We start from the raw sequence: 18,663 nt of genomic DNA, 5'->3' as shown, positions 1-18,663 counted from the left end.
TACTGACTCTGCCTGTGCTGAAGATGGGGGTGTTAAGCTCTGGAGCCTAAGAAGGGGAATTCATGAAAATGCTGTATTAATATGTTTAAATCACGGTTCTGCCACTGTGTAGTTGTGGCAAGTTATTGAAGCTCTTTATGCCTGTTTCCTCCCCTTTGAAATGGAGATAATAATACCAACTCAAGGGGCTTCCCTGGCGGTCCAGTGCTTGAGAGTCCAGCTGCCCGTGCAGGAGACATGGGTTTGACCTCTGGCCAGGAAAGATCCCACATGCCATGAGGCAACTAAGCCTGGGCACCACCACTGCTGAAGCCTGTGAGCTGCAGCCACTACTAGAGACTGTGAGCTACAACAAGAGAAGCCACCACAAGGAGAAGCCCTCACACTGCAACTATTTCCAGCCTGCACGCAGCGATGAAGACCCAGCACAGCCAAAAATAAGTAAATACTCTATAATGGCCCATATGGGAAAAGAACTAAAAAAAGAAAAGGGTGGATCCATGTATGCGTCTAACAGATTCACTTTGCTATCCACCTGAAGCTAACACAACATTGTAAATCAACTATAATTCCAGTAAAAAAACTGTTTAAAATGCTGGTGCCCCTTCCATACTTCAGACAAATTAAACTAGACTCTCTCAGAGTGGGGAAAAACCCCAACTTGCATAGGGTTGTTGTGGAGACTGAGTGTGCTCAGTCACTTAGTCACGTCTGCCTCTTTGCAACCCTTTGGACTGTAGTCCGCCAGGCTCTTCTGTCCATGGAATTTTCCAGGCAAGAATACTGGAGCAGGTTGTCATTTCCTACTCCAGGGGATCTTCCAGACCCAGGAATCAAACCCATGTCACATTACAGGAGGATTCTTTACCTGCTGAGCCACTGGGGAAATCCAAATGAGTTAATGAATGCATGGTTTGTGTTTAGCAAAGTGCTGGTCAACGGCACACTAAGAATGAAGTGGAGAAAGCAGTGCACCCCAGGTGCAACAATAAGGGGTGCTCTGTTGTACAGAATTCACGAATAATAAAATTTACTAAAAAATCAATCACTTATTACCACTGTGCAATTAATTCAAAACTGCACCAATGATACCATAGTTTCACTAAGGTGGATTGCCCCCCTGCCTTTGGTATCCTCTAGTGCCAATTATATATCACACTTCAAACAGATAATTTATCAACAGGACACAGGATGTAGAACAGATGCGATGACACGTACATAAATGCCTTTTACAAGTGTCACCGGGGCTCCCAATTTTCATCCTATAGCTGCGGCAGAATTGAACAGTCTACGGAAATTTATCCCCAAGCACAACACTTTTTCCTTGCAATGGATTAACTGACAAAACATGCCTTTTGGTTATCACAATTCAGTTAGCTGAGATGGTCTTACCGCTACTGATGAACAGATCTACTAGCTGTTCCTTGGAGAAATCAGCATCCACTTCGGCTCTCACTATTTCACAGGGGAATCCTGCAGCCATTTGTCTGTGCTGTGATAAGAAGAGTGTGGTTAGTTCTGAACTCTTTGGCATTTTCAAAGGAAAGGAGAGGGTATGTGGTTAACCCATACCTTCAGGCAGAGTGCAAGCTGATGGGCGATGTAGTCTTGCAAGCTCCCCTCTGGGCCATGGAAAATGACATTATGATATTGCTCGACCTATTAATAAACCAAGAGAAGATCTTGGTAAAAATACTAGAGAGAAGATAAATATTAAATTATTGGTAAATTTACACGGTGTAGAATGTCCTTTCTGATTGTCTTCTGCCTTTCAAAAGATTAAAAGTATTTTTCTAGGGATTGGCTTCATTCACTGGACATATGGTCTTTCATTTTAATGTGAACACTGACAAACATAGTATTTTATATTTTACACAGTTGCTGCTGCTGCTAAGTCACTTCAGTCGTGTCTGACTCTGTGCGACTCCACAGACGGCAGCCCACTAGGCTCCCCTGTCCCTGGGATTCTCCAGGCAAGAACACTGGAGTGGGTTGCCATTTCCTTCTCCAATGCATGAAAGTGAAAAGTGAAAGTGAAGTTACTCAGTCATGTCCAACTCTTCATGACCCCATGGACTGCAGCCCACCAGGCTCCTCTGTCCATGGGATTTTCCAGGCAAGAGTACTGGAGTGGGGTGCCACTGCCTTCTCCGAATTTTACAGTATTTACATGTTTATAGCAAGAGAGGGCCTCTTTTGAAAAAGTATACTCCTTTCTTTCCTCCATTTTCTACACTGAGGTTCAGTATACTACCTGGGAACACAGATCCTAGTGTATTTTGTCCCTTATAGATATTCTGTAATTTTTTTTATTACTATCCTTTATAGATGCTCTTTAGTTCAAATTTTCCCAATGCTTATCTTACTTTTCAGAGGTTAAAATAGCAGTGAATGTTTTTCAGGAAATTTTGGACAACACAAAGAAAACTAAAGAAGCAGAACAGAAATCACCAAAGCAACCACTACAATATGGTTCATGCTTCCAGTTTTCTTCTCTGCACAGTTGACAGGCATGTATTTGGTTTTTAAGCATATAGGAGTGCCATCTTTTTACATCTATTGTATATCAGAGAATACCTTTGTGTTGACTTTTTACATAAAGGACATCTTCATGAGGATAAAATACTTGGATCAACTCTCTATACGATCCCACTCTTCCAAGCACTGAATTCCAGAAATCTAGGTAGAGTTTGGCTGATCACTTTTCCTTCCTTCCTGGAAGCCTATATGATTTTAAAAACTCTTTATCCTCATGTATAAAAATATCTCATCTAAGAACAGGTGGAGATGTAATGGGTGCTGAGATGGAAAGTCAATGAATGATGTTTTGTGCAGGACAAGGGCAATGATGTTTGGATTGAAATTGGGGTGGAGATCAGCCTCCCACACCCCCATAATCCAGTGCTGTGCTCCCATGCTGGGGAGGTTTCTTCCTAGAAAGGTTTGGCAGAAAAGGACCCACACAGGTGAAGCACCAACCTAACCAGTCCCTTGACGAAGTTAGATTGAGGACTGAGCCACCCAGACTTAGAAAAGTGTTAAGACATGACAGGGTCTTGTCTCTCCTTTTAATCTGCAGTGGGACAACGTAAGGACATGGATGTGGATCTTTGTGCTGTTGTTGCTCTGCTGTGCTCTGATCCGTTTGTCCCTTTTATATAAAAGGGAAGGTCACATCCTAGAGGGTGACCAGAGTGGCCTTTCGTGAAGACAGTGACTATGCCCCTGGCTCCTTACAGGAAAAGGAACTCCTTCCTTACCTGGGGCCTTTAAGACCTGAGCTTTGGTTTCCCGGGAGACCCTGGCGTGTTTAGACGAACTCCTAGGAAGGCAAGGGAAACCAGGCTTGACCACTAGGTGTCAGACAATGGGCTAAGGAAGGAAGTGATCCTAACGGGCCACTTGATGTTGCACTGGGGACTGAGTTTTAGGCTCTGAAAGACAATCTACCTGGTAGCCACCAGTGATTTCATTTTATTTTAAATATTATTCCACCACTGCTAAGCCTTCAATAAAAAAGGGAAGAGTTGGATTCACAGTGGGGGTAGGGCAGCAACAGAGAGACTAGTGTGTCTGGAAGAAAAACGAGAGTGGCTGTAGCTGCCTGACAAACATCAGGATCCTAAAAGGAGAGGCTGAGCTCAGTAGCGACTGGCCTGGGCTGTTTTCCATGGAACTGTGAATCTGAAAACCAAGCAGTGGTAAAAGTACCAGCCAGGACCCAGACGGGGACAGGGCCTCCCTCAGAGACACAGGAGAGAGAATATCCTAGACAGTTCAGTTGAGGTTCTGCTTCTAGGTAGTGAGGCTACGGCACCACAAGACTTCAGGGGTAAGCTTTTATTAAAGAAGAATTATTATAGCATAGTCTGTTCTCACTTGTACCTATGTGATAGGGAAGCTTGGGGATACATCAATTGTTCTTGTCATTAAAAAATGTTGCCCATTTCCCAGATTTATCTAGTTACAGTCTCTTTCTCCCAATTTTAAATGAAATAGGGTAAATCCTTCGGACATGTGCAAACTTTTTTCAGCTTGGAAATTTTTTCTTCCTTATGCTTTTGTTAATTTCTCCTCTTCTAGTTCTAAGGCACACCTGTAAGCCTTAAGTTCCCTTGCTGTGCTCTGTGAGGACACCTGTCCCTTCATCATTACCCTAACTCTGTCCTTCTCGTCTACCCTCACAACCCTGAATGGAACTTTCACTTGCCACCTCTGTTCTGCTCTTTATGATCTCAAGTACAATTTCAATGAGGCCATTGCATTTTGGGTTGTTCTTTGATGAGCTCCTTGCCTCATCCATCTGCTTTCCAGCCCTTTTCCTTTTCATCTTATCCTGCCCTCTACCACGGCTTTCTTGCCCTGCTTTCACAATCTATCTCCTTGCATCCTCTAGAGAATGAACATAATCTCCCCAAGTTCTTTTTCTTTTTTTTTTTTAAGCTATTTTTAAGCTGTGTTCTTCTGAGTTTTCAGGAAGGTTTTGTTCTTTTCCGCAGTATTCTCCCACAGTATAATGTTAACTTGTCATGGGTATTTATCTACTGTGAAGCGACAGGAAGAATTCTGCAGTAAAGCAGGGTGTGTGGACCATTACTGATTTCACTCACTGTCCGCTGATTTTCCAGCTGAATTAGGTCACTAGATGGAGGGCAGGCTGGTGTCTATAATTTCTAGTTAAACTCCAGGATCCAGCTCTGGCTGCAGTGGACTAAGGTCCTGCTGTTTCCCTTGGGGGACAAGTGCATGAACTGAACTGCTCGGGAAGCAGGATGCTCCTGTTCCCAGCCCACTGAGAGGGCAGATACAATATACTTCCCAATGCAGCACAGTCTCATCAAAGCCCGTGATCTCTGCTCAGGGATTTCTAGGATCCAACCTCTGCAGAGCTGCGGAAGGACCTGCGCTGACAGGCGATGGAGCAAAGTATCACGGTGCTGCCCCAAGCAGAAGCAGTAAAGGATGTATGTTCAATTTCCTAACTGCTAGTAAAGCTTGCTTTTTAAAAAACTGTTAGTAAAGATGGGTAAGAGAAAGATAACAATACTTTCCTATCTCATCTCAGGTAGGCCTCAAATAAATAAACCTGACAATCTCTTGCTCCTCAAGTTAGTGAACAATTTTTCTAGATTCTTGCCCAAGGAAGACCTCAGTTCTATTTTTCTCTGTTACTATGAAGCTTTATCCCCTTTTAAAACTACTTTAGTGAAAAATTGTGTGTTAGGTGCTGCTTGCCAGGTGCAATTTTAAAGCAGAGATCCTGAGCTCTCCAAATTAATCCCAAATTGCCATGAATTGCTGGGTAGAAATTTTCTCACCAAGAATGGATAGTTTCACACTAGTGAAACAGATTTTCAAGGTTTATTGAATAGTCTGTGCTGTGCGCTGCACTTGGTCGCTCAGTTGTATCTGACTCTTTGTGACCCCGTGGATTGTAGTCTGCCAGGCTCCTCTGTCCACAGTCATTCTCCTGGCAAGAATACTGGAGTGGGTTGTCATGCCCTCCTCCAGGGGATTTTCCCAACCCAAGATCGAACCCAGGTCTCCCACATTGCAGGCAGATTCTTTACCAGCTGAGCCACCAGGGAAGCCCAAGAATGCTGGAGTGGGGAGCCTATCCCTTCTCCAGCAGATCTTCCCAAGCCAGGGATCGAACCCAGGTCTCCCGCATTGCAGGCAGATTCTTTACCAGCTGAGCCACCAGGGAAGCCCAAGAATGCTGGAGTGGGGAGCCTATCCCTTCTCCAGCAGATCTTCCCAAGCCAGGGATCGAACCCAGGTCTCCCGCATTGCAGGCAGATTCTTTACCAGCTGAGCCACCAGGGAAGCCCAAGAATGCTGGAGTGGGGAGCCTCTCTCTTCTCCAGCAGATGTTCTCGGCCCAGGAATCAAACCAGGGCTCCTGCACTGCAGGCGAATTCTTTACCAGCTCAACTACCAGGGAAGCCCACTGAGATTTTCAACCAGCACTGCTATTTAATCTTGTCTCACTTTTGAAAACAAGCTTAGCCATCCTGTCAAACTGCTTATATTTTCTTAAGACTGACTTTGAAGTCATGTAACAGCAAGATACCCAACTTCACACATAAGCTGTCTTCAATTCCAGCACCTCATTTGGTCTCAGATTGTTGGTTCTCAGGAAAGACAGAAAAATTTTACTAAAAGGCCATTCACTAGTAGTAAGCATGTCTGTTCATATAGTCTTGCATCCTTTCTAGAATATAAATAAGTAAATTCAATAAGTAAATCAAGGTAGAAGACTTCTAGATCACTGAGACATTCTAATGCAAGCATCCTATTAGTAGGTTTCTACTTATTTCAGGTATTATCAATTTTTTTGTGAATGATATTTTGTTCTAGCTCATCAAATGATACAGTTGTGTTGGTTACCATTTAAGAGCTGAACAAAAAAGTTGATTATGGAAGCCTCTCGCTATATTTAAACTGGTGAAAACACGCAAAGCTATGGCAAGAAAACATATTTATCTGTTTTAGAGTTACCATATTATTTCTCCAAATAGCAAGGCCTGAGGTTTAAAAAATATACATCCTCCATGCTTCCAGCAGAGGGCAGCTCTAAAGATAGATGGATAGGTAGACAGGAAGGTAAACAGATTGGGGGAGGTGGGGGTAGTAAATATTTTAACTGTGTTGAAAGGAGATCTGCTTTTTGAAACCCAACTTCTAAAAGGTGAATTGTAGTCCCCAGATTTATCTTCTAAGTGCATGCTTACAGTGTGACATTTCTGCTTATTAGTAAAGGGACACAGGGCTTGTTATCACAATGGGTACCAATCCCTTTTATTCTTGTGTCTTCAGAGCCTATTCAGGAAGCTCTCATCACATGTCAATTAGTGCTTTGTGTGGCAAATGAATTCTGGACAAATGGAGACAATGACCTCCACAAAGGCCCGTCTATCCCTTTATCTTTTTTTCCCTCCACAGTGCTTTTCTGCAGAATGGAGTTTACCAGAGGAGCTGTAGTCCTGTTACGCCCAATGTGGCACCTGCAACGTGTTTTCAGACTTGTGGCATTATTTTAAAGCAATCAACTTCAACGTTTGGTCAGAGTTTCACTTGTCTGAGGAAAAGCTTCTACTACTGAGACAGTTTTTAGGCCAAGCTGTGCTGAGATGCTGAACTCAAAAAAGAACGAAAAATAAGAGGTCTTTCCGGAGCTAATGAAACTGGGATGGCTCTAGGTTAAAGGGTCAGGCTTTAGAGCTAAGACTTTCATTACAACCTCTCCGAAAACTTAATTTTAAACAACTGGTTTATATATGACTTCAGAGCCACACAGAATACAGTTACTGTCAACTTACTCATGTAAAATTCCCCCAAACAATACTGGAACATTCAGCATTAGGCATAACCAAAGCTGGGGGTCTTTCACGCTAGTGTTTTTAGGCATTTGCTGAGGTCTCTATAGAATAGGTATAAATAATAAGGGAATTCAAGAGAAATTACAGTTCACATACAGAGAGACATCCACACTATATGCTTTCAAAAATGAGCTTCAGTTCAGTTCAGTTCAGTCACTCAGTTGTGTTCGATTATTTGTGACCCCGTGGACTGCAGCGCGCCAAGCTTCCCTGTTCATCACCAATTCCAGAGCCTACTCAAACGCATGTTCATCACGTTGGTGATGCCATCCAACCATCTCATCCTCTGTCGTCCCCTTTACCTCCCACCTTCAATCTTTCCTAGCATCAGGGTCTTTTCCAATGAGTCAGTTTCTCGTATCAGGTGGCCAAAGTATTGGAGCTTCAGCTTCAGCATCAGTCCTTCCAATGAGTATTCAGGACTGATTTCCTTTAGTATGGACTGGTTGGATCTCCTTGCTGTCTAAGGGACTGTCAAGTCTTCTCCAGCACCACAGTACAAAAGTATCAATTCCTCTGCACTCAGCTTTCTTTATAGCCCAACTCCCATATGCATACATGCTAGCTGGCTGCATACCAGCCCCTCCCCGCCAGGAGGCAGAGAGGCAGGCTTGTGACAGCCAGAGCCAGAAGGTAACGGGCTGCTACAATCTCAGCCCCAGAGATGACATCTTCCACCAAACTGTCAGCAGGCTCCCAGCTGCTAACCGGTCTTCCTGAGATCCTGGATGCTTGACATCCACCAGGAGGGTCGCAACCTGAGATCAGCTCTCCAGAGGAGACACACAGCACACCTGAGATGGTGCTCTGGTGGTGCACCCGGGAAACCAAGCAGCCGGGACTGGGGAGGTGATTTGCCAAGCACCTGGTTGCCTGAGTTGCTCAGACCTGGGAAGGGCAAAAAACACACACCCAACCCACAGAGACCAAGCCAGAACTGTGTTTGAGTGTCTTCTGTGGAGGTACAGGTCAGCAGTGGCCTGCTGCAGGGGCTCTGGGTGCAGCATACCTGGGTATGGCACCTGGAGGAGGTCACCATTGACCCCACCACAGAGCCACCAGAACTCACACAGGACTGGGGAAACAGACTCTTGGAGGGCACAAACAGAACCTTGTGTACACCAGGACCCAGGAGAAAGGAGCAGTGACCCCACAAGAGACCAACCCAGACTTGCCTGTGAGTGTCCAGGCATCTCTAGTGGAGGCGTGGGTCGGCGGTGGCCTGCTGCAGGGCTGGGGCACTGAGAGCAGCAGTGCATGCATGGGACCTTTTGAAGGAGGTCGCCATCATCTTCATTTCCTCCACCACAGAGTGGCCTTAGGTCAAGCAACAGGGAGGGAACACAGCCCCGCCCATTAACAGAATATTTGATTAAACATTTACTGAACACAGCCCCGCCTATCAGAACAAGACTCAGTTTCCCCCTCAGTCAGCCTCTCCCAGCAGGAACCTTCCATAAGCCTCTTATCCCTATCTATCAGAGGGTAGACAGAATGAAAACCACAATCACAGAAAACTAACCAAACTGATCACATGGACCACAGCCTTTTCTAGCTCAATGAAACTATGAGCCATGTTATGTAGGGCCACCCAAGACGGACGGGTCATGGTGGAGAGTTCTGACAAAACGTGGTCCACTGGAGAAGGGAATGGCAAACCACTTCAGTATTCTTGCCTTGAGAACCCCATGAACAGTATGAACAAATGAGCTTATGGAAACCATAAAAGCCAAGATCAGACCCGGTTACTAACTTTGAATAAAGACAGGCCATTACACACTAGCACAAAAGTAGTAACTTGGGTACATAACTATTTAAAAAGACTATAAGATATAACTCTTAGATATAATTTCCCCCTTGTCACCTGGCCTCTGCTGCTGCTGCTGCTGCTGCTGCTGCTGCTGCTGCTGCTGCTGCTGCTGCTGCTGCTGCTGCTGCTGCTAAGTCGCTTCAGTCGTGTCCGACTCTGTGCGACCCCATAGACGGCAGCCCACCAGGCTCCCCTGTCCCTGGGATTCTCCAGGCAAGAACACTGGAGTGGGTTGCCACTGCTTTCTCCAATGCGTGAAAGTGAAGTTGCTCAGTCATGGCCAACTTAGCAACCCCATGGACTGCAGCCTACCAGGCTCCTCCATCCATGGGATTTTCCAGGCAAGAGTACTGGAGTGGGGTGCCATTGCCTTCTCCAACCTGGCCTCTAGCACTCTTGAACTCTTCCTGCCCCAGAGTTTCCACTAGGACCTTACCCAATATTGTCCCTCCATGCCCTGAAAAAGATCAATCTGAACTTACTCATCTACTAAAGGGGCTGATAAGCTTTTATGGGCAATGTTAAGATACATAACTATCATTTATAGCATCATTTCTATGGGAATATAGCAAATTTATTTTGGGAATATATGAAGAGTAAGTAGAACCTCCTAGTGATGATTCTTGATGATGAGCATGGCACATACTGAAGTGGACAGTCAATGTAATTCTCAAGAATCGTGTTCATGAGAATTCAGAGTGCTACATTTAAAAACAGGTATCAGATAAAGGTGATCTACTCAAGTATTTTTCTAATAGTTATTCACAGTCACTGAATTATTAAATTATGGAGTTACTAATAAGCTAATAAAAGTTGCAAACTGACTTAGAGAAAAGTTTGAGATAATAAAAAATTCAACTATTATAATAAGTGATTAGTGATTCAAACTCAAGTTAAATGCCTCCTTATTAACTCAAGGATGGTGACTTAAAATGTACTTGTATTATTTAACTATTCAGTGGAAGAACAGTATTTAAAATTAATATCATTTAAATAAAAAAAAAGTCTGATTTAAAGGTTTCACTCCATTTGGTTTTCTGCATCTGGGCTTTAACACATGAATTCTATTTACCCCATTTACACATCTTGTGCTTCCCATATGGATCAGCTGTAAAGAATCCACCTGCTAATGTACGACACGTGGGTTTGATCCCTGGGTAAGGAAGATCCCCTAGAGAAGGAAATGGTAACCCACTCCACTATTCTTGCCTAGGAAAAAACGCCATGGACAGAAAAGCCTGGCGGGCTTCAGTCCACGGGTCTCAAAGAGCAGAACACAACTGAGTGACTGAGCATGTAGTTGCTTCAATCAGAGACTCTGAGGACTGTAGCCTTTCAGGCCCCTCTGTCCATGGGATTCTCTAGGCAAGAATACGGGAGTGGATTGCCATTTCCTCTCCAGGGGATCTTTCTGATCCAGGGATGGAAGACGTGTTTCTTGCCTCTACTTGAACTGGCAACCGTGTTCTTTACCACCAGCGCCACCTGGGAAGCCCTAACCACACACACACATGCAGTAAAAACTGTCTACAACAACTATGTCTAAACCAATAGATTAATAACTAGTGTGAACTCTGATAACATGCATAAGAATGGAAGACAGCCTAGGTTCAATTCCTTAGGGGCTACCACTTTCTCCCTGAGGATCTTGAGCAAATAGTCTTGGTCTGTTCACCTTTAATGGAGAAGGAAATGGCAACCCACTCCAGTACTCTTGCCTGGAGAATCCCATGGAGGGAAGAGCCTGGTGGGCTACAGTCCATGGGGTCGCAAAGAGTCGGACACGACCGGTATAAGTAGCTATCTCATAGAATGATTAAAGGAAACAATATATATACTTAAAACAAAGCTTGGCATATAGAGGCATGCTGGTCTGGTTCCAGACCACTAGAAATAAACTATCTCAATAAAGCAAGTCACATGTCTTTTTCAGTTGCCAGTGAATATAAAATTTATGTTTATGTTTACACCAAACTGTAGTCTATTAAATATTTAAAAAGCATTGTGCATACCGTAATCCACTGTGCCACCTGGGAAGCCCAATTAAAAAATACTTTTTGCTAAAAAGTGCTAACAATCATCTGGGCCTTCAGCCAGCAGTAGTGGTAGTAATATCAAAGATCATTGATCACAGATCACCATGACAAACATAATAAGGAAAAAAATTTGAAATTTTGGGAGAATTTCCATAAGAAACAGGAAATGAGCAAATGCTGGTGGAAAACGGCACCAACAGACCTGCTCTACACAGGACTGCCACCAAACCTTCAATTCATTGTAAACAAAAAAAATTAAAATAAAGCAGTATCTATAAAGTGCAATAAAACAAGGTATGCCTAAAAGAAATACTCAAAACTCAGGCATTACTAGGTTTCCATGTCGTGTATAGATTGTCAACACTTCAGTTATTGTGGTGTATATCACTCTAGCTCAAATCCTACCAGTGGCGGCCTATCATAGTTCAGTTCAGTTCAATCGCTCACTCGTGTCCGACTCTTTGCAACCCCATGAATCGCAGCACGCCAGGCCTCCCTATCCATCACCAACTCCCGGAGTTCACTCAGACTCACGTCCTTCGAGTCCATGATGCCATCTAGCCATCTCATCCTCTGTCGTCCCCTTCTTCTCCTGCCCCCAGTCCCTCCCAGCATCAGAGTCTTTTCCAATGAGTCAACTCTTCGCATGAGGTGGCCAAAGTACTGGAGTTTCAGTTTTAGCATCATTCCTTCCAAAGAAATCCCAGGGCTGATCTCCTTCAGAATGGACTGGTTGGATCTCCTTGCAGTCCAAGGGACTCTCAAGACTCTTCTCCAACACCACAGTTCAAAAGCATCAATTCTTCGGCGCTCAGCCTTCTTCACAGTCCGACTCTCACATCCACACATGACCATAGGAAAAACCATAGCCTTGACTAGATGGACCTTAGTCGGCAAATAATGTCTCTGCTTTTCAATATGCTATCTAGGTTGGTCATAACTTTTCTTCCAAGGAGCAAGCGTCTTTTAATTTCATGGCTGCAGTCACCATCTGCAGTGATTTTGGAGTCCCCAAAAATAAAGTCTGACACTGTTTCTACTGTTCCCCCATCTATTTCCCAAGAAGTGATGGGACCGGATGCCATGATCTTCGTTTTCTGAATGTTGAGCTTTAAGCCAACTTTTTCACTCTCCTCTTTCATCAAGAGGCTTTTTAGTTCCTCTTCACTTTCTGCCATAAGGGTGGAGTCATCTGCATATCTGAGGTGACTGATACTTCTCCAGGCAATCTTGATTCCAGCTTGTGTTTCTCCCAGTCCAGCATTTCTCATGATGTACTCTGCATATGAGTTAAATAAGCAGGGTGACAATATACAGCCTTGACATACTCCTTTTCCTGTTTGCAATCAGTCTGTTGTTCCATGTCCAATTCTAACTGTTGCTTCCTGACCCACATACAGATTTCTCAAGAGGCAGGTTAGGTGGTCTGGTATTCCTATCTCTTTCAGAATTTCCCACAGTTTATTGTGATCCACACAGTCAAAGGCTTTGGCATAGTCAAGAAAGCAGAAATAGATGTTTTTCTGGAACTCTCTTGCTTTTTCCATGATCCAGCGGATGTTGGCAATTTGATCTCTGGTTCCTCTGCCTTTTCTAAAACCAGCTTGAACATCAGAGACTTCACGGTTCACATATTGCTAAAGCCTGGCTTGGAGAATTTTGAGCATTACTTTACTAGCATGTGAGATGAGTGCAAATGTGCGGTAGTCTGAGCATTCTTTGGCATTGCCTTTCTTTGGGATTGGAATGAAAACTGACCTTTTCCAGTCCTGTGGCCACTGCTGAGTTTTCCAAATTTGCTGGCATATTGAGTGCAGCACTTTCACAGCATCATCTTTCAGGTTTTGAAACAGCTCAACTGGAATTCCATCACCTCCACTAGTTTTGTTCATAGTGATGCTTTCTAAGGCCCACTTGACTTCACATTCCAGGATGTCTGGCTCTAGATGAGTGATCACATCATCATGATTATCTGGGTCGTGAAGATCTTTTTTGTACAGTTCTTTTGTGTATTCTTGCCACCTCTTCTTAATATCTTCTGCTTCTGTTAGGCCCATACCATTTCTGTCCTTTATCAAGCCCATCTTTGCATGAAATGTTCCCTTGGTGGCTCTAATTTTCTTGAAGAGATCTCTAGTCTTTCCCATTCTGTTCTTTTCCTCTATTTCTTTGCACTGATAGCTGAAGAAGGCTTTCTTATCTCTTCTTGCTATTCTTTGGAACTCTGCATTCAGATGGGTATATCTTTCCTTTTCTCCTTTGCTTTTTGCCTCTCTTCTTTTCACAGCTATTTGTAAGGCCTCCCCAGACAGCCATTTTGCTTTTTTGCATTTCTTTTCCATGGGGATGGTCTTGATCCCTGTCTCCTGTACAATGTCACGAACCTCATTCCATAGTTCATCAGGCACTCTGTCTATCAGATCTAGCCCCTTAAATCTATTTCTCACTTCCACTGTATAATCATAAGGGATTTTATTTAGGTCATACCTGAAGGGTCTAGCGGTTTTCCCTACTTTCTTCAATGTAAGTCTGAATTTGGTAATAAGGAGTTCATGATCTGAGCCACAGTCAGCTCCTGGTCTTGTTTTTGTTGACTGTATAGAGCTTCGCCATCTTTGGCTGCAAAGAATATAATCAATCTGATTTTGGTGTGACCATCTGGTGATGTCCATGTGTAGAGTCTTCTCTGGTGTTGTTGGAAGAGGGTGTTTGCTATGACCAGTGCATTTTCTTGGCAAAACTCTATTAGTCTTTGCCCTGCTTCATTTCGCATTCCAAGGTCAAATTTGCCTGTTACTCTAGGTGTTTCTTGACTTCCTACTTTTGCATTCCAGTCCCCTATAATGAAAAGGACATCGTTTTTGGGTGTTAGTTCTAAAAGCTCTTGTAGGTCTTCATAGAACCGTTCAACTTCAGTTTCTTCAGCGTTACTGGTTGGGGCATAGACTTGGATAACTGTGATATTAAATGGTTTGCCTTGGAGACGAACAGAGATCATTTTGTCGTTTTTGAGATTGCATCCAAGTACTGCATTTCGGACTCTTCTGTTGACCATGATGGCTACTCCATTTCTTCTGAGGGATTCCTGCCCACAGTAGTAGATATGATGGTCATCTGAGTTAAATTCATACATTCCAGTCCATTTTAGTTCGCTGATTCCTAGAATGTCGACATTCACCCTTGCCATCTCTTGTTTGACCACTTCCAATTTGCCTTGATTCATGGACCTGACATTCCAGGTTCCTATGCAATATTGCTCTTTATAGCATTGGATCTTACTTCTATCACCAGTCACATCCATAACTGGGTATTGTTTTTGCTTTGGCTCCATTCCTTCATTCTTTCTGGAGTAATTTCTCCACTGATCTCCAGTAGCAACCTGGGGAGTTCCTCTTTTGGAAAATGATAGGAAAATCCTATCATTTTGCCTTTTCATACTGTTCATGGGGTTCTCAAGGCAAGAATACTGAGGTGGCTTGCCATTCCCTTCTCCAGTGGACCACATTGTGTGAGACCTCTCCACCATGACCCGCCCGTCTTGGGTTGCCCCGCAGGCATGGCTTGGTTTCACTGAGTTAGACAAGGCTGTGGTCCTAGTGTGATTATTCTGACTAGTTTTCTGTGAGTATGGTTTCAGTGTGTCTGCCCTCTGATGCCCTCTTGCAACACCTACCATCTTACTTGGGTTTCTCTTACCTTGGTGTTCACGGCTGCTCCAGCAAAGCACAGCCGCTGCTCCTTACCTTGGACGAGGGGTATCTCCTTACCGCAGCCGTTCCTGACCTTCAACGTAGGATAGCTCCTCTAGGCCCTCCTGTGCCTGCGCAGCCAGTCCTATCATAACTGGAATAAAATTCAAAGTCCCTGCCTTGGTCCTGCATGATCTGGCTTCTGCTCATCTCTCAAACCTCAGTGCCAGCTGAGACACGTCTGTACCGGCTGTTCTTTCTGCTTCAGATCCCTCCTCAAGGCTTCTAGCTTCACTTTGTCTAGTTTTCTGTCTATGCATCATAATAGAAAGATTTATCCTAATAACTCCATTCAAAAGCTCTTTCTGCCACCCCTTTCATTACCTCTTTACCTCCTTATCTGCTCTATTTCTCTTTATACTTATAATTAGTACTGGATGTCACATTACAGATGTATTTATCCATCTGCTTTTTATCTGCCCCACCTTACAGTGGGGCAGACACTGTACACATACCTACACAGCTTACCGTGAAAGCTCCATGAGGTCAAGGAATGCAGCTTATACATAGCTATATCCTAAGTCTCTAAAACACCACCTGCATTTAGGAGCTTCTCAACAAATAACTGTCAAACAACCGAATTAAATAACTAAACAGGATATAAGAATGCATCACAGATGGTCAATCTCCATAAAGGGTTTATTATCTTTTATAGAAGGAGAATGGAGGACACAGCAACCCACTCCAGTATTTTTGCCTGGAGAATCGCATGGACAGGGGAGCCTGGCAGGCTGCAGTCCATAGCGTCACATAGAGTCAGACACCACTGAAGTGACTTAGCATGCACGCATAGAAGGACAAACAGTCACAATGACTATGTGTTTGTTATGCTTGCCTGTTGTTATTTAGTTGCTAAGTCATGTCTGACTCTTTTGTGACCTCATGGACTGTAGCCCGCCAGGCTCCTCTGTCCATGGGATTTTCCAGGCAGGAATACTGAAGCCAGTTGCCATTTCCTTCTCCAGGGGATCGAACCCACACATCTCCTGCACTGGCAGGCAGATTCTCCATTAACTGAGCCACCAGGGTAATTTTAAACTTTAAAGTGATTGCTTCGATCCCTTGGTCAGGAAGATCCCCTAGAGGAGGGCATGGCAAACCACTCCAGTATTCTTGCCTGGAAAATTCCATGGACAGAGGAGCCTGGTGGGTTACAGTCCAAAGAGCTGCAGAGAGTTGGACACAACTGAAGTGACTTAGCAAGCAGGCAGTATGGCTAACAGAAATTCCATTTGACTGAGCTAGTTAGTCAAGACTAATGTACAGTTGTAATCTGGTTGCATCGCCTTTCTAGTCATTTTATCATCTCAACAGGTGATTCAGTTCAGTTCAGTTCAGTTCAGTTGCTCAGTCGTGTCCGACTCTTTGCAACCCCATGAATCACAGCACACCAGGCCTCCCTGTCCATCACCATCTCCCGGAGTTCACTCAGACTCAAGCCCATCCAGTCCGTGATGCCATCCAGCCATCTCATCCTCGGTCGTCCCCTTCTCCTCCTGCCCCCAATCCCTCCCAGCATCAGAGTCTTTTCCAATGAGTCAACTCGTCGCATGAGCCCTCTGAGAGCCTAGACTCACGTTCCTGAAATCCAGTTGGTCACATAAATTTAACCTTCAGTGAAGCAAAGGAATAGGACAGCTTTCTTTCCCGTTTCTATGTAACCCTCAGGCTTTCTTTGATCCTTCACAAAGAGAGGAGCAAATAGCAAAAAAAAAAAAAAAAGAGAGAGAGAGAGAGAGAAGGGTGGGGGGTGGGGTGGGTGGAGAAAGTATCAGATTTAGAAGATACCCTGTCTCCTAAATTGTGAAGCCTTTGAATGTTTATATGCTGTTTTTAGAAAGGTCAATCCCAGTGGTAAGCCTAGCTAGATCAATAGAAAGATTTTGAAAACTTCTTTCCATCAGGATCAAAGATATCAATTCAGTTAATGGAAACAACTTGTGTAAAGGGTCAGAATCAAAGCCATTCATTTATTTTTTTTTTAAGCTTTCCAAATTAAGGCAAGATGATGGTTCAATGTTTTCAGTTCAGTTGAGTTCAGTTGCTCAGTCGTATCTGACTCTGCGACCCCATGAATCGCAGCACGCCAGGCCTCCCTATCCATCACCAACTCCTGGAGTTCACTCAGACTCATGTCCATCGAGTCAGTGATGCCATCTAGCCATCTCATCCTCATCCAGGGATTGCCCCCAATCCCTCCCACCATGAGTCTTTTCCAATAAGTCAACTCTTTACATGAGGTGGCCAAAGTACTGGAGTTTCAGCTTTAGCATCATTCCTTCCAAAGAAATCCCAGGGCTGATCTCCTTCAGAATGGACTGGTCTGCAATGGATCTCCTTGCAGTCCAAGGGACTCTCAAGAGTCTTCTCCAACACCACAGTTCAAAAGCGTCAATTCTTTGGCGCTCAGCCTTCTTCACAGTCCAACTCTCACATCCATACATGACCACTGGAAAAAACATAGCCTTGACTAGACGGACCTTTGTTGGCAAAGTAATGTCTCTGCTTTTCAACATGCTATCTAATTGGTCATAACTTTTCTTCCAAGGAGCAAGCGTCTTTTAATTTCATGGCTGTTTTACACCTTCAATATTAGTTTGAGGTGCATTTCACATGCAGAGACATATGTGTGCGTCAGGGACTTGCAGAATCTTGGCTTTACTGTCCACTGGCTCGTGGTAAGTGGCTCATGGCCTGGAGCATGTTCTTACTTCTCTCTGCTTCTTCAGGTTCGTCATCTATGACAGTGCTGGCTATCTCATATTGCCGGGCACATAGTAAGTACTGGACAAATGCAGAGCATTAAATCTATCCATTTTGTATCTAGAATTTGCTACTCTTTCCTGATAATCATATTCTCCTTCTTCCTTTTAATAACAAAACTACTCAGTTTTAGCTGAATGCCTGGTTGCTCAGCAAGTCCATACTTCCAGTTAGGTGTGAACACATGTCTAATTCCTTGGGCAGGAAGGGTGTGTGCAGCTTCTCTGAAAGGCAGGGACTTGCCCTCTTGGCTCTCCTCCCTCAGGCTGGACCCTGGGAGCACTGACTGACTGACCAAATCCACGCACGACCCCTAAGGGTGAGGAGCTTAGGAGAGAGATGGAACTGAGACCCTGAGACCCTGCACCTTCCACCTCCCTGGGCCCCTCACATATGCTGGGACTTCTGTGTTTGAGAAAATAAACTTCTGTCCAAGTTATAACTGCTTCTGTTGAAGTGGCAAACCAATACAATAACTAACGCTAGCATATTTACTCAATTTTAAATTGAGTAGGTTTACAGCCAGGCATCTCGATAGCTAGTTATTCTCTTCCATATTAATGACCAATTACTTGATGCCAAGTCCTTGTCAGGAAAAGACACCCTCCTCCTGCCCAAATTATAACAGTTGGCAGGTCACAGGCAGTCTCTGGGTCCCAGCAATCTCCAGGCAAGATACCAGCAGTTTTCCAGGGAGTGGGGCCTGGAAAGGTCACGAGGTCAGAGCACAGGGGAATGAGGGGCTCACACGGCTGAGCAACCAACTAATCCTCACTGGGGCCAGGAGCGTAAGACTCCACCTGGCAGGTCCACCTACCAGTCTGAGGTAGTTCTGCAGCATCTGAAGAGGGATCATAGACGCGTAGGTCACACTACTGAGGCAGCCCTCCTGAGGCCCTGAGAGAAGGAAACACACAGAAGGG

The 18,663-nt window shown here is 44.3% G+C and overlaps 1 protein-coding gene across 3 annotated transcripts in view; it reads right to left on the bottom strand.

Moving 5' to 3' along the window:
* CTTNBP2 (cortactin binding protein 2) overlaps nucleotides 1-18,663 on the bottom strand; it is a 173,322-nt gene that overhangs the window by 29,293 nt on the left and 125,366 nt on the right. For all 3 annotated transcript variants that reach the window (XM_069587936.1, XM_069587937.1, XM_069587938.1), the window contains 3 exons: nucleotides 18,558-18,637; nucleotides 1,573-1,659; nucleotides 1,393-1,492 (listed from right to left, as the gene is read on the bottom strand). In XM_069587936.1, coding sequence (XP_069444037.1) covers nucleotides 1,393-1,492; nucleotides 1,573-1,659; nucleotides 18,558-18,637 — 267 coding nt within the window. The remainder of the gene's footprint in view (nucleotides 1-1,392; nucleotides 1,493-1,572; nucleotides 1,660-18,557; nucleotides 18,638-18,663) is intronic.

Source organism: Ovis canadensis, chromosome 4, assembly GCF_042477335.2.
Source record: "Ovis canadensis isolate MfBH-ARS-UI-01 breed Bighorn chromosome 4, ARS-UI_OviCan_v2, whole genome shotgun sequence".
In the NCBI taxonomy this organism is placed as follows: domain Eukaryota; kingdom Metazoa; phylum Chordata; class Mammalia; order Artiodactyla; family Bovidae; genus Ovis; species Ovis canadensis.
Note: the sequence above shows the minus strand (reverse complement) of the source record. Positions and strands in the feature narration are given on the sequence as shown.